Here is a 15,938-nt window from a genome sequence, read left to right as displayed (position 1 = left end):
TTTGTGTTCCGTGCAATAAATAGTTGTACGGGTTTGGAGCAACATATGGGTGAGTAAATGATGTCCGAATTAAAAAATTTTGCGAAATAACTGTATTTTCCGTTTGAAGACTGTCTGACGATTTTGGTTTCCCTCAGAACATTTCCGTTTACACAAACATCTAACAGCTTGAAAGAGGAAGTGAAGCCCAACAACTCTTCTGCAACTTCCTGTCTGGTTTTGAAGCAGGCCTCACCCCGGAACTGAGTTCTTGTTTTGACATGATTCTGAAGGAGGCTTCATTTGGGTGTTTTGTTAAATTGATTCTCGCTGGGTTGGTGTCGTAACCGTTTGGACACTGTTTTGGCTGCTGCCACCCAACTGAAGGATGTAAGTTTTCTGCAAACGTGTGCCGAGAGTTGAGGTGAAAGTTTGTGTGAGTTGACTCTAAACATTGCATTTTCATAGCTCAGATGTTGCTCTTTCATCACTCTTCTTTAAGTATCAACTTTGTCTCAGATGTTGTTCCTAAATTTTCTGGGGAGGACTATAAATTGGCACAAATGAGACAATTGCTGACATACATTAAGGGTATAGACCTATAAGATTAACATTGATAGCACAGGACAGATACTGTAGAATCAAGTGAGACATGTTTAAGTTGAGATGATTTTAAAATCTTTATTGCAGATTCTGCTATCTTGGTGGATCTAAATTGGAGACATTGTTGAGATCTTTTCTGGAACTCTAGAGGAGACACATGTAAGATTACCAGGGTCTTTTTTTTTACCATAATGTGAAAAAATCTCATTCTCTTTGCTGTAATACAGTAACAATGACAATCAAGTCAAGTCAAGTAATTTTTATTTGTATTGCACCTTTCACAACACACATCGTTTCAAAGCAGCTTTACAGAAAATAATGCATTAACAGAAAATTCAACTGCAATATCTGTAATGTCTTAGATTGATCATTGTGTAGTTTGATAAAATATGATTGTGAATTGTGTTTAAAAATAAGTAATTAATTATAATTGTATTTATAACCCCTGTGAGCAAGATGAAGGCGACTGTGGCAAGGAACACAAAACTCCATAAGATGTTGGTTAATACAGAAAAATAACCTTGGGAGAAGCCAGACTCACTGTGGGGGCCAGTTCCTCTCTGACTAACATCATGAATATATTCCCAATATTACTTATGGATAGTGCAAGTCATGGTTTAAAATTTGTAAACTAAGCAAGTGTTAAGGTTCAGTGTTTAACTATGCTAATGCAAGTCCACTAATGCCAACATAATTCTCCAGCCTATTCAAGAGAATGTCGTGATCTATCGTGTCGAATGCATCACTAAGATCTAAAAGCACTAGAAGAGAAATGCAGCTGCGATCAGATGATAAGAACAAGTCATTTGTGGCTCTGATAAGTGAAGTCTCTGTACTGTGATGAGGCCTAAATCCTGACTGAAATTGTTCATATATATACTATTTCTCTATAGAAATGAACATATTTTGGAGGATACTACCTTTTCTAGTATTTTCGACATAATCGGGAGATTTTAAATCGGTCCATAATCAGCCAATTCTCCAGCGGTTTGATAACTGCCATTTTAAAGAAATGTTCTGAGCATAGCGATGAGTTAATAATATTAAGAAGAGATTCTGATAATACAGGGAATACCTCTTTTAAGACCTTAGTTGGCATTGGATCTAACATACATGTTGTGGCTTTTGATGTTTTGTTAAGTTTTGTTCGCTCTTCATGACCTATGACAGCAGAGGATTGAGGTTACACATGAGGAAAATTATGAGACACTGTTTCCTGAGGTACTATGACAGCATAATTGCATAATTCCAAATGTATTTATGAATATTTAAATTTTATCAGTTAAGAACTGTTAAGAAAAGTTATTACAATTGTGCTGCGACAGAATATCTGGTTCGGTTGAGGCTTTTTTCAATCATCATTTTGTTTTTAATGATTATTAATTCAATTTACATTTTAATAATATATAACGTAATATACTATAATAATTTAATATTATTTGTCAGTTTTTATTTATGCAAAATGTAATTTAATATCCATTAAAAAACAAAAGAGACCAATAACTGAAACAATTAATTTTATTTGCTATAATTTAATGTAATATCATATAAAATAAATAATATAATATAATAATTCACTTTATTATTAAATTACTTCACTACTCACTACATGAAAATGTCAAATGTCAGTTTTTTATTTATACAAAATGTAATTTAATTATTATCCATTAAAAAAATGAATTAGATAAATAACTTAACAAATGACATATAATATACAAAAATGTGCTATGTTATAATAATCTATAATATAATATAATAGTTTTATTAATTATTAATTTACTGCTCATTGAAAAGTTCACTTGTCATTGTTTATTTATACAAAATATTAAATTAATATACATTAAAAAACAAATCAGATAAATAACTGAAATAAATTACATATAATGTAAAACAATATGCTGTTATAACATGCTATTATATAATATATTATAATAGAATGTAATTTAATATTTACTTTATTAATTATTAATGAACTACTCATTGAAATTTGCACTTGTCATTTTTCTATTTATACAAAATATTAAATTATTTTTTAATTAAAAAAACAAGAGATAAATAACTGAAATAAATGACATATAATATGCTATATTATATTATAATATAATATAATACATTTATTATTAATTTACTATACTCACTACTTGAAAATGTCACTTGTCATTTTTTATTTATAAAAAAAATAATTGGATTAATATCCATTAAAAAACAAATGACATATAATATTCTATGTTATGATACACTATAGTATAATATAATTTAATAGTTTACTTTATTAATTATTAATTTACTAATCACTGAAAATTCCACTTGTCATTTTTTATCTATTCAAAATATTTAATTAATAACAATTAAAAACCAAATGAGAAAAATAACTGGAACAAATTACATATACTATTAATCTAATCTAATAATTAATTTACTTCATTTAAAATCCAGGAGAAACGTGAGAAATGAAAGAGGGATATAATTTCCCACCCCCCATCAGTGTTTTAATCTCTCTCTCTCTCTCTCTCTCTCTCTCTCTCTCTCTCTTTGTCTGAGTGTCTCTCAATATGTTTTTGTTGTCAGAGAGTTTTATATAAAGCATGTCAGTCTGTGTTATGTCAGTGTGTGTTGGCGTGCGTGATGCAGGAAGGCAGAATCTCAGAGCTCTGTTCTCAGCTCAGTGTAAAATCAGTGCAGACTCTCGCAGATGTCTGCTGTGTGTTTGAGCAGATTCTCTGTCCTTGTGTTTTGACATTTAAAGTCGGCTTTGGTTTGCAGCACTTCATCATAGCCATAAAAATGTCCATTCGAAAACAAAACCTCAAGATGAATTCAGTCCTTGAAATTCCCTCAGGACACAGAAAGATAACCAAAAACATGAGTTTTCAAACATAAACACCAGAAATCAAAATCTGCTGAGTAAAACTAATATTAAAGTTCACTCTTTGACAAAAACAATGTTTTAAAACAGTAAAAGGAATGGCAGACTGTAGAGCTGAAGGCTGTGAGGAGGAAAAAGATGAATTCAGCAGTCGACAAGGTGAGCAAAATTTACATCACATGACATTTTCATAGGGCTTCATCCCAGATAGCATATTTACAGTATGTACTTAGATGGTGATGGGAAAGTAAATACTTTTGAGAATGTAATGAGACATTAAAGCAGTATTGGGACATACTGTCAAAAATGTGTGCTTTAATACCACAGACCCCTTCGTCACATGTACTGTATGACAAAATAATAATAATAATAATAAATAATAAATAAAAAATTATATATATATATATATATATATATAATATATATATATATAATATACACTGGTGGCCAAAAGTTTGGAATAATGGACAGATTTTGCTCTTATGGAAATAAATGGGTACTTTTATTCACCAAAGTGGCCTTCAACTGATCACAATGTTTGTCAGGACATTAATAACATGAAAAATTACTATTACAATTTGAACAAAATGTTCAGATCTTCTTAAACTTCTTCAAAGAGTTCTCATCAAAAATCCTCCATGTGCAGCAATGACAGATTTGCAGATCTTTGTCATTCTAGCTGTCAGTTTGTCCAGATACTCAGGTGACCTTTCACCCCACACTTCCTGTAGCACTTGACCTTTCACCCCACACTTCCTGTAGCACTTGACCTTTCACCCCACACTTCCTGCAGCACTTGTCATAGATGTGACTGTCCTGTCGGGCACTTCTCACGCACCTTACAGTCTAGCTGATCCCACAAAAGCTCAATGGGTTTAAGATCCGTAACACTCTTTTCCAATTATCTGTTGTGCAATGTCTGTGTTTCTTTGCCCACTCAAACCTTTTCTTTTAGTTTTTCTGTTTCAAAAGTGTTTTTTTCTTTGCAGTTCTTCCCATAAGTCCTCCTGAGTCTTCTCTTTACTGTTGTACATAAAACTGGTGTTGAGCGGGTAGAATTCAATGAAGCTGTCAGCGGAGGACATGTGAGGCGTCTATTTCTCAAACTAGAGACTCTGATGTACTTATCCTCTTGTGTAGTTGCACATCTGGTCTTCCACATCTCTTTCTGTCCTTGTTAGAGACAGTTGTGCTTTGTCTTTGACTGTAGTGACACCTTTGTATGAAATCTTCAGTTTGTTTTGGCAATTTCAAGCGTTGTATAGATTCATTCTTCAAACAACGATTGACTGATGAGTTTCTGGAGAAAGCTGTTTCTTTTTTGCCTTTTTTGACCTATTATTGACCTTAAGACATGCCAGTCTATTGCATACGGGGCAGTGGTGGCTCAGTGGTTGAGGCTCAGGGTTACTGACCAGAAGGTCAGGGGTTCAAGCCCCAGCACCACCAAGATGCCAGTGTTGGGCCCTTGAGCAAGGCACTTAACTCCAGGTTGCTCCGGGGGGGATTGTCCCTGTAATAAGTGCACTGTAAGTCGCTTTGGATAAACGCGTCTGCAAATGCATAAATGTAAATGTAAATGCACACTGTGGCAACTCAAAAACAAACAGAAAGACAATGTTAACCTTCATTTAATGATGCAAATAGTTTTCAGCTGTGTTTGATATAATGGCAAGTGATTTTATAGTATCAAATGATCAATTTATCATGATTACTCAAGGATAATGTGTTGGAGTGATGCTGCTGTCTAGATTTGATCATAAATTACTTTTTTCAAATAGTGATGTACTGTTTTTGTCCTGACTATAGTTTGTGATCAGTTGAATGCAACTTTGCTGAATTAAAGTACCAATTCCCTTCCGAAACAGCAAAATCTGTTTATTATTCCAAACTTTTGGCTGCCAGTGTGTGTGTGTGTGTGTGTATATATATATATATATATATATATATATATATATATATATATTTTATATATTTTAGTCTGTTTTCCTGGCATTAAAACTTGTTTAATATATATATATATATTTCTTTTAGGGTAACATTAGTTCCAAATAGTGCATAAATGCATCAAAAATCCCATCCTGGAACAATATATATATATATATACTGTATATATATTCTTGTTTTCTCTTTTAAGATATTGTTTCTTTCTCCATCGGCAAATCGTTTTAAGTATAAATCTGAAAACAAGACTTAATATTTTATGCCATTGTGTTTCTCGGGTAAACGTGTCTTATTGACACCCAAAAAAATGCTAATTTCAGGAGATTTACATATTTCAATTTTATGACAAAATTCTGTCAAATTGAATGAAGTAATCTTCAACATAAAATTGTTTAATTTAATTTAATTAAAAATTAGCAATTCATTTTGATGTAATTTTTGTTATAAAATTGACGTGCTTAAATCTTAAAAATAGGCAAAAATATTTTTTGACTGTAGATATTTTTACAGAAAGACAAAGTCAAAAATACACTAAAATCAGCATATCTCACCTTGATCCAGGTCATTGTGTTTGGAAAAATGAAGTTAAAGCTAATAACCATCCAGTGCCTGATAATGTGTCACATGACATGTTTTATTGTGTTTGTAAGGAGGAGAGAGAAGACTGATCATTCAACCAGCATCTTTAGACGACCCCAAACTCAGCAAACTTAAAGAGGTGAGAAACACCACAATTGTCCCCTTGAGCAAAACATTTAAAGGGACAAAACGGAACATTTCATCATAATTTACTCACCCTCACGTTGTTCCAAAACCAGCATGACTTTCAGGTTTTATAACATGAGGGTGAATAAACGATGACAGACAAGTATGGTTGAACTATCCCTTTAACCCCAAGAGGATTATCCCTCTGGTAAGTGTACTTGAAGTCACTTTGGATAAAAGCTGAATCTCTTTGTTTGACAATCTGTGTCAGGTTTTGGTGGAATGGACCAACAGAACTCTGAAAGTCGAACACATTGTGGTGAGATCGCTGGAGGAAGACCTGTACGACGGACTCGTCCTTCATCACCTGCTACGTAAGAAACACAGAGTGAGAAAGAGAAAATAAAAAGTCTGTTTAACAGATGCATTTTTGGGTAAATCTCACAAAACCTGTCCAGAGCATGTTACAGTTCAGCCCATAATCAAAAGAAAAAATTATAAATAATATTTTTCTTAAAGAAAATATATATAAATAATAAAATGGAATAATTTCATGATAACATGTATTGTACTGGCTTTAATGTTTTTTAAAACATTTAATTACAGTATTTTTGTGCAAAATGTGCAAATATGTTTGGGCTGAAATATGCATGTATGTATGTGTTGTGATTGTAGGCAGGTTGGCAGGTGTACAGTTACAGGTAGACGAGATTGCCTTGACCGCCGAAGCACAGGTACACAAACTAGAGGTGATCCTCGCCGCTTTGAACGGGATCTTAAAGATTGACGAGGAAAAGGCCAAATGGAGCGTTAAACGTGAGCCAATCACATCAGCTCTTGTCATTGACCTAATTAAATATTAAGGAGCATATGCCCACCCTTCTCCCAACCCCCCCATCTGTCAGTCATTCACAGCAGGGACCTGTTGGCTACATTGCATCTTCTGGTTTCCATGGTGAGGTGTTTCCAGCCTGATCTGGTCCTTCCTGCTAATGTTAGCGTGGAGGTGATCCAGTGTGAGGTGATTTTGATTAATATGCAAATGATTAGAAAATTATATACATTAATTAATCAGCCATCAAGTGTCCAGTATACATGGACACATAATAATAATAATAATAATAATAATAATAATAATAATAAATATCAAGCCCCGCCCTACATTATTTCCTGTTGAATATTGAATCTCAGTGCCTTGATCCATTTATAAAGAGCTTGCTCATTTGACAGGTCACCAAAAGTGGCATCAAGTCAGACAAGCAGACAGAATTCATCACTTTTCAAAGGTGTGTGAAGCTTTTCCTCTCTGATCTCCTTAAGAAACATGTTAAACTGCACATTGAAAATCAATGATAATGCCCGGACCGGATGTTTCATGGTCTGCTCTGTGTCTCTGCAGTAATTCCAGTCAAGATCTTGAGAGGGAATCAAACAGTGAGTGAAATGCAGGCTGAATTCTGAGCCTGTTCATTTCCATTTTCATAAGCAATTTTACATAGTGGAGGCGTATGAAGAAAAAAAAAAACCGAATCTTTCCGAAACTCTCTTTTCAATCTCTTTGCAGAGGAATGTCCCATTGATGAGCTCTTCAAAATGGAAGCGCACAAAATTGAGACAGTGAAAAAGGTTCTGATCCAATCAGGTTTCTCTAACTGTAGTCTGTCTGTCTGTCTGTCTGTCTGTCTGTCTGTCTATCTATCTATCTGTCTGTCTGTCTGTCTGTCTGTCTATCTATTACTGTATATGCATCCATAAACTTTTGAAACTTTCAGGCCAGGTTTTGTCAAGCTAACATCACAGTAACATTATTTTTCTTTCCTATAGGCTATTTTACACTTTGTGAATAAGAACATGTCATCTCTTGGACTAAACGTGACTGACCTCGAGAAACAGGTGTGTAAATCCACCTGGACTTCAGTTTTAATAATTTTTTATTCATTTGGCTAATGATAATCTAAAGGGGCTAATATTTGACAAGAGGTCTAGCACCGAAACGCTGTAATTTAGTATGAAATTTGATTTCTCATGATATATAACCCCTTTAAAGTTTAAGTGTAATTTGAGTCAGTTAATCTTTGGCTTCTCCCAGTATAATATGCAGAGAAAACTGTAAGTAAGCCATTCATAGGTTGATTTTTACTAAAACTGTCAACACTATGCTCTGCTGCACTAAAATATTTAATATTTAAAATATTGCTTTGTTTCTTTGAGCATCACGAGAAGCTCAACTTAGTAACATTGCCTCATCTAATGGTGTAGGTTTGGTGATGCTAGTGGCGCAGAAATTCAACACTTGAGTGGTCTTAAAATGACAAGACATCTCATACACTTGCTGACAAAAGTTTGGAATAATGGACAGATTTTGCTCTTATGGAAATAAATTGGTACTTTTTTTCACCAAAGTGGCCTTCAACTGATCACAATGTTAGTCAGGACATTAATAACGTGAAAAATTACTTTTACAATTTGAACTTAAACTACTTCAAAGAGTTCTCATCAAAAATCCTCCATGTGCAGCAATGACAGATTTGCAGATCTTTGTCATTCTAGCTGTCAGTTTGTCCAGATACTCAGGTGACCTTTCACCCCACACTTCCTGTAGCACGTGACCTTTCACCCCACACTTCCTGTAGCACTTGACCTTTCCCCCCACACTTCCTGTAGCACTTGCCATAGATGTGGCTGTCTTGTCGGGCACTTCTCACGCACTTTACAGTCTAGCTGATCCCACAAATGCTCAATGGGTTTAAGATCCGTAACACTCTTTTCCAATTATCTGTTGTGCAATGTCTGTGTTTCTTTGCCCACTCAAACCTTTTCTTTTTGTTTTTCTGTTTCAAAAGTGCCTTTTTCTTTGCAGTTCTTCCCATAAGTCCTCCTGAGTCTTCTCTTTATTGTTGTACATGAAACTGGTGTTGAGCGGGTAGAATTCAATGAAGCCGTCAGCGGAGGACATGTGAGGCGTCTATTGCTCAAACTAGAGACTCTGATGTACTTATCCTCTTGTTTAGTTGCACATCTGGTCTTCCACATCTCTTTCTGTCCTTGTTAGAGCCAGTTGTCCTTTATCTTCGAAGACTGTAGTGACACCTTTGTATGAAATCTTCAGTTTTTTTGCAATTTCAAGCGTTGTATAGATTCGTTCTTCAAAACAATGATTGACAGATGAGTTTCTAGAGAAAGCTGTTTCTTTTTTTTGCCATCAATGACCTATTATTGACCTTAAAACATGCCAGTCTATTGCATACTGTGCAACTCAAAAACAAACACACAGACAATGTTAAGCTTAATTTAATGATGCAAATAGTTTTCAGCTGTGTTTGATATAATAGCGAGTAATTTTATAGTAACAAATGATCAGTTTATCATGATTACTCAAGGATAAGGTGTTGGAGTGATGCTGCTGTCTAGATTAAATCAAAAATGACTTTTTTCAAATAGTGATGGTCCTGTTTTATACATCAGTAATGTCCTGACTATACCTTGTGATCAGTTAAATGCAACTTTGATGAATTAAAGTACCAATTCCCTTCCGAAACAGCAAAATCTGTTAATTATTCCAAACTTTTGGAGTTCATAATGTTGTTATTTTGTTAGTTTGCAGATGGAGTGATTCTACTTTTGTTGATCGGTCAGCTGGAGGGGTTCTTCATCCCGCTGTGCGAGTTTCACCTCTGTCCTGTCGGTTTCTCGGAAATGGTGAGCATTTGTCTAGAGTCACAGAAACCCAGCAGACACAGGTTACAGTTCATCTCTGTTCGATTTGCACTGAAACAAAAAGCCATGTGTTGGAAACATCTTTACAAGCGTATCCAGGAAATGTTTCGCCTTCATATATAAAACATCTCTTAGGATGGATACGACTGTCGACGACACAAGGCAGGTCAATGAAAATGACAGAAACCAAGTATAATGAAATGACAGTTTAATTAGATTTAATTTATAGACGAATATGGTCAGTTTGGTTATAAGTCCATTGCATTCAGGCCACGTCCACACTAATACATTTCGGTTGAAAATGCATTGATTTTGCTACGTTTTATGCCTCTCATCCACACTGGAACAGCGTTTTCCTCTACCAATAATTGAGACTTTTGAAAGTGAATGAAGTTAGGTAGCTTAAAACAGAGTTTTACAATGAAAATAGATAAGTGTGGACTTGGCTTTAGTTCATTTTTAAAATTACAATTATTGTTGTTGTTTTTTTCCACCTCAAGCTCCATAATGTCACACTAGCATTGGATTTGCTCATCGACAGAGGCCTTCCAGTCCAATCTGTTAATCCTGAAGGTAAGAATACTGTAGTATTATATTTATGGCCATTTCTTTGAAAGCATAGCAATTATTTTGTATGTGTTTTCATTCACTGATAAGCTCTTCTCACATGTTTCTCACAGATATTGTGTCCCAAGATGTTCCAGCAACTGTAAAAGTGTTGTATTACGTATTCAGTAGACATAAAAACAAATAACTCACCCCTCTCTGGAGCTGTGTTGAATGTCAAAATACATTGGCTCTCAGAGTAAGAATGCTTGAGTGAATTGAGCCAATTGTAGAGAGTGACTCTGAACCATTTGAAGAGGGATCAGAGAGAATATGGACACTCATCTCATCATACAGTATAAAGTAAAAGTATATTGCTTTTGGCTTTCCACCCCGTTCCCTTTCTATTGATAGATGTGCATTATTCTTAATACATCACACAACAATTTTTGCTTATTGCAGCTTGTTTTTAAATAAAATTGGCACAACTTATTGCTGTGAAACAACATCCTCTTTACACTATACTTTAAAGGAATGTTTCAGGTTCAATGCAAGTTAAGCCAGAGACTGTTTAGCAGAGACGGGCCAATTATATTAAAATTAATAAGATATTGGAATGCCCAACAGTCAGCAGATGTAGAAAGGAAGTCCCGCCTTGCAGGTCAAAGAGCCAGTCACATTTAGATAAAGATATCACCTGTCAATCAACTCTAGAACACATGCTTTAGCTATACAAAGCCTAAATTTTTTTTTTTTGCCGTAATCTGAGGTAAAGACACACAATTTATGATACCAGTGTTGTCAGATTTTTCTGATGATGGAAACACGTTATTTGATCTTTAACTTGACCAACCGTTTTGTATACTTCAGTCTTTCTCTATTCAAGTTGATAAGAGCAGCACTTTCATGACTGGAAATAGCTTCCTGGGTGCATTTCAAAGATGGCCGCCAGTGGACTGGCTTGCAAGAAAGACTTTGGCTGAACTCAGTCAAAGTCTTTCTAGCAAGTCATGGATACAGTGTACTGTATTAAACCAAGGTTTTAAGCTCTCGTATGGTTTTGCAAGACTTGAAAATCTTATGGACATTGGCAACTTCTATGATACTCCCAATTTACTGTAAAAAACAAGAAGAACTTTTCAAAAATGTTTCCTGTTGTGCTCCATGGAAGATAGAAAGTGAATAAATCCTTTAAAAGTGCTTTGATAAGAATTAAGACAAATCCAATGACACATTGGTGTGACTTCTAACCTTTACGAGGAAAACTCAAGCTATCTGCTCTCGATGTCAGCACTTAAAGTGCATCTGTCTCGAAGAACACCCCTCCACACACCCCTGTAATTTAATTTCCTAAATGTGTGTTCTCCTAAACTGGATACATTGAATGGCAATAACTTTATCTAAATGGCAAAAGCATTATGTGCAGGTTGGTTTACTCTCAGTGAACGGGTAGCGTGTGAATGGATGCTCTCATGGTGTTTCAATGGCGAATTGGGGAGAGCCATAGGGAGAACCAGGACTTTTCCCAGTGGGCCAGCCGCGAAACGGGGCCGAACGCACCATCACCATGCACTTTTTCCTTTAATAATTTCAAAAGCAGCCTACATAAATGCCTTGCTTGACTAGACCACTCAGACATCTTGAATTTTGTAATTGTAAGACACAAAACATCTATCAAAGTCCAGTTCCTCCAGAGACGGTCACCGTGACCACTACAAGATGGCAAATGATGTGTCAGTATTGTAGAGGTGTGACAGTAGGCTGGTTTCTGGGGGGGGGGCAGTGTTGTCAGTGGGCTACTGAAGGCAGCGAATGGTTTAATTGAGGACAAACGCCGATAAACTATGACTAAAACCCACCGCAGATGTTCTCATCATCACAGACCCCAAGGCAGGAAAACTAAATTACTCAAACTGTGATAAGAATCGTAGTGTTTCTTCAACTAGGGTCACTTTGTTTACGTTTACAAATAAAAGTTCCCATTAAACACGTTTCAACATATTTCGTTTATTTAGTTTGTCTGCCAACAGTGTCTCGTGGATCTGCACGTATCACAAGAGAATTCTGTCATTTTTGTCTTTTTCCCCCAAATATGTTATAAATCACTATTTATAGTCAGTCTGTGATGGATTTGACATTTAAAACATTTTTTGAAGGCACGCCAAAAAAAATAAAATAAAAAAAATAAATAAAAACACTAATAAAAAGACTTTTATTTTGCACAGTTAAAAGTAGAAGTAAAATGTACTTAACTTCATGACATAATATTGATTAAAGTGAGTAAATTTAACTCAAACATTTCAGTTCATACAGTAACTTTTACTTACAAATCCGATGTATATGGTACTTTAAGTAACAGTTTTACAATTAAACAAATTCAGATTTTTACTGTTTAAATTTAGTACAAATGTAGTACAATTTAATATTTTCTAGTTCACGCTTACCGTTAACTGACCCATTCAATGTAGAAAGTACTTAATCTTTTCTGCTTTCTGTTTTTGTAAAAACACACCTGTTATACCCACTTATGAAACACACCACAAGAGCCACAAAGCCTTAAAATACAGGTGAAAATTGATGGTAAGGCAACTGTTTTTGTAACATTCGACTCATTAAATAAGGTAAGGACTGTTATTTATTGTTTGTGAAGCCATTTTCAAGCTGTAAGTTGACAGTTGCAATCACATACAGGAAATCTCGGTTTTCAATTCAATCCAATTACTGAAATAATGACTTTTCCTTCTTTCCCACAATGTCATGTTGATTGCACAGTAGGTCAAGGAATGATCCCTGAAAAGTGGCAGCAGGTTATTTAAAACTCATTCAGTGCTTGTACATCTGTGATACCAAGAGTTAAATCATATAACTGAGGACAGCTAACTAAAACAAACATTACCTTACATTTTTATGTGGCAGTATTAAAAATAATAAAATACAATTATATGCATTTATGTGGTAGAAGTAATCCCAGTGTATTTCGAGGAACATTTCATTAGTATGTGTGTTTTTAAATGTCATGATTCTGTCAAGAACATATCCGGGTCATATTTCACCCCATAATCAATAGAAAAATTATTATATTTTGCTTAAATAAATATATATGTAAAGAAATGCTTAAAGATAAGCACCGATATGATTTATCTGTATGTATATTGTTTTCATGACATTTAAACACATTTCCCGATTACTAACCCTGTCAAACACACACTTCCTCATTTAATAGCGACATTATCTCCTTTTTGTTTAATTGCCTGAATCCAGCGAGCTTGTACAAAGTTCAGCATCTTTTGGAAATGCATGGAAACACAACCCCGGACGTCAGGGCTGGACTGGGAAGAGAAATCGGGCCGGGATTTTAGATGCAACTTGCCCAATTGTTGAGCGGGGGGGGGGTTAATTAATTACACCCCTGATCGGCCCAAAAGTGCATCGGCCCACCAGGGAAATGCCTGGTATGCCAGATTACCAGTCCAGCCCTGCCGGATGTTATATTTTAGAATTTGTGCAAACAGGAACAATGTAGTGACACTGTTTATTATTGTTCTTCCCCATCGCCACCATAGTTTGCCCAACTATGACGACTTCCACTTCACGAACACGGAAGTGTGAAAAGGGTCCATTAATTCCTCTGTTAAAACTTGTATATTATTTGATCTCTGAAGTTGTTTAAATTGTCGTTTTTACTGTCATTTTAGGGTTTATAGCATTACGTTGTCATTGCAAAATTGAAAAAACAAATTTTGATTTCCCTACTCCCCCATTTATCTGGAACACCATTACGTAAGTAAAATATGCTGCGAATGGTTTGTCATGTTGTTTTTGCAGCTAACACATATGCTGTCGACCTTTCTGAAAATGACTTCTATCAGGAAGACTCACAGACTTGAGTGAAATGTAAGATGACATTTATTTGATGAATATAAAACAGAAAGGTAATGTCTCTCTTTAGCGTAGGCCCCGTCTGGCGGTCCGAGGAAGTTGTACTCGGAACCGTCATATCCTGCCGGAGATAGGAGGCAGGGGCGAGGAGCCTACCCCTGTGCGGGACGGGACTCAACAGGTGGTGGTGGTGTGGTGGAGGTTGCCGTGTTAGCACACTGAAACAGCAATGTGATAGATTGTGAGCAGACTTATAAAGCAATGGCTTACATGTGATTGGCCAGGAGTTACCCAGCTAATGGTGCGATGATCTACAGCTGCTAGTATTCCCGCTAGAACTACGCTGCGCTTACATTGATGGCAATTTTTTGAAACGCACAAAGAGTGTAATAGTCTTGAGTTTTTATTTTGGCAGATCACTTGAAAACTACAACTAAAATAAAATCTAAAAAACTCAACCAATTAATATTGTTAACAAAGGGAATACTGCAGAATAATTTCTTCCCAGTCTCAGCAACATAACGTGGCATACAGTATCCGAAGGGCATGAAATAAAATAAAAATGGACAAAACCCTTAACACAATTTGTTACCTCAATGATTCTCACAAATGAGAACAATTTTATAATATCACAACAGTAGTCAAAAACATTAATTTCACACATTTTTAACCAGAAAACGATGTCAAGTGAGTGACATTTACTACAATAAGCTCATATAATCTCAAATTCTGGGTCATAAGAAGGCATAACAGGTAATGAGAATCTTGTAAATGATGTTGGAGGACTTTGATCCATCTTTCAGTTCTCATTTGTCAAAATATTCCCTGACCATGAATAAATAAACCAACATACCACAGTTACAGATAGTTTAATCCAGACAAACTCACAAAAAAAGTGCAGAAACGGCTACAAAGGTCTCCCAAAAACATCTAATAGATGTTGAGTTTTGTCTCGACTTTCTAGTGCTCATGTGAATTTTTATGCATCAGTCCGAGGTTTGCTTCTGGACTTCCGCACATCTCAATACAGCTTATTGTACCCCTTCAGAAACCCATCTAGCTCCTCATTGGTTCTCAGGGGTTCTGGTAGTTTTGTAGAGGGGTTGAAGTTTGTGCTTAGTGAGATTTGGACCACATTGAGCAGGTTCAGGCTTTGGGCCCCCCCGATGCATATTTAGGTCCACGCAGCGGGGGCATGTTTCCATGATGCACTTCCTCGTTGGGGTACGCCAAGAGTTGGTCCTCATATCTGTCAAAAAGGAAGAAGAAGGCCTTTGGAGGTAATGTGTATGGTGAAATGTATTTAATATAAGCAATAGTAATAATAGTGAAACTATTTCTCCATTTGTTTAACCAAATATCTTTCCAATTTGTTGTCTTGGGTGTTGTCTGAGGTGTTTTCTCTGTGTTGCAATAAGACAGTAAATAATGAAATCAAGTCAGCCTCCAGTCAGGTGGCTTGTCTAGGACTTTTCCAATTAATTCAGAAGCCCAGTCCATATGGTGAGCTAATTATCTGTCAGATGGGGTGAAAGGATGCAGTGTTAGTGTGGGCAGAAGTTCTGCTCTCATTCCATCACCATTATCTCTTTCCCTACTCCAAACCCTGCACTCCAAAGATACCAAATTAGCTTTAGTAAGGATGACATCACGCTGAAATGGTTGTTAAAAACAACAGCTGCAAAATAGCGCCCTCAAC

At 35.6% G+C, this 15,938-nt stretch overlaps 2 protein-coding genes across 4 annotated transcripts in view; one reads left to right on the top strand and one right to left on the bottom strand.

The window, feature by feature from the left end:
* The first annotated feature begins 233 nt into the window (after window positions 1–233).
* On the top strand, window positions 234–11,832 carry parvg (parvin, gamma). Of its 2 annotated transcripts, none has more exons than XM_052119919.1 (14): window positions 234–369; window positions 670–741; window positions 3,539–3,607; window positions 6,043–6,110; window positions 6,369–6,471; window positions 6,773–6,913; window positions 7,003–7,118; window positions 7,328–7,383; window positions 7,497–7,531; window positions 7,662–7,723; window positions 7,922–7,990; window positions 9,695–9,796; window positions 10,315–10,387; window positions 10,495–11,832. In XM_052119919.1, exons 3-14 carry the CDS (start codon window positions 3,547–3,549, stop codon window positions 10,566–10,568), a joined length of 960 nt encoding a protein of 319 aa, XP_051975879.1. In that variant the 5' UTR covers window positions 234–369; window positions 670–741; window positions 3,539–3,546; the 3' UTR covers window positions 10,569–11,832. The 2 variants fall into 2 exon arrangements, with proteins under 2 accessions (XP_051975879.1, XP_051975877.1); XM_052119917.1 differs by having other exon boundaries at window positions 249–415.
* A 2,438-nt stretch (window positions 11,833–14,270) lies between these two features.
* Window positions 14,271–15,938, bottom strand: part of shisal1b (shisa like 1b) — a 45,645-nt gene continuing 43,977 nt past the window's right edge. For both annotated transcript variants that reach the window (XM_052120154.1, XM_052120155.1), the window contains one exon: window positions 14,271–15,488. Coding sequence is in view for 1 of the 2 variants with exons in the window: in XM_052120155.1 (XP_051976115.1) it covers window position 15,488 (1 nt within the window). In the remaining variant the exon portion in view is untranslated. The remainder of the gene's footprint in view (window positions 15,489–15,938) is intronic.

This window comes from Xyrauchen texanus, chromosome 46 (assembly GCF_025860055.1).
Source record: "Xyrauchen texanus isolate HMW12.3.18 chromosome 46, RBS_HiC_50CHRs, whole genome shotgun sequence".
NCBI lineage: Eukaryota > Metazoa > Chordata > Actinopteri > Cypriniformes > Catostomidae > Xyrauchen > Xyrauchen texanus.
Note: the sequence above shows the minus strand (reverse complement) of the source record. Positions and strands in the feature narration are given on the sequence as shown.

Coding starts and splice junctions, on each gene's coding strand:
- parvg (XM_052119919.1), top strand. CDS start 3,547: ATGGCAGACTGTAGAGCTGAAGGCTGTGAGGAGGAAAAAGATGAATTC. Junction 7,119..7,327: donor TGGAGGTGATCCAGTGTGAG/GTGATTTTGATT, acceptor CTCATTTGACAG/GTCACCAAAAGTGGCATCAA. Junction 7,724..7,921: donor AAATTGAGACAGTGAAAAAG/GTTCTGATCCAA, acceptor TCTTTCCTATAG/GCTATTTTACACTTTGTGAA.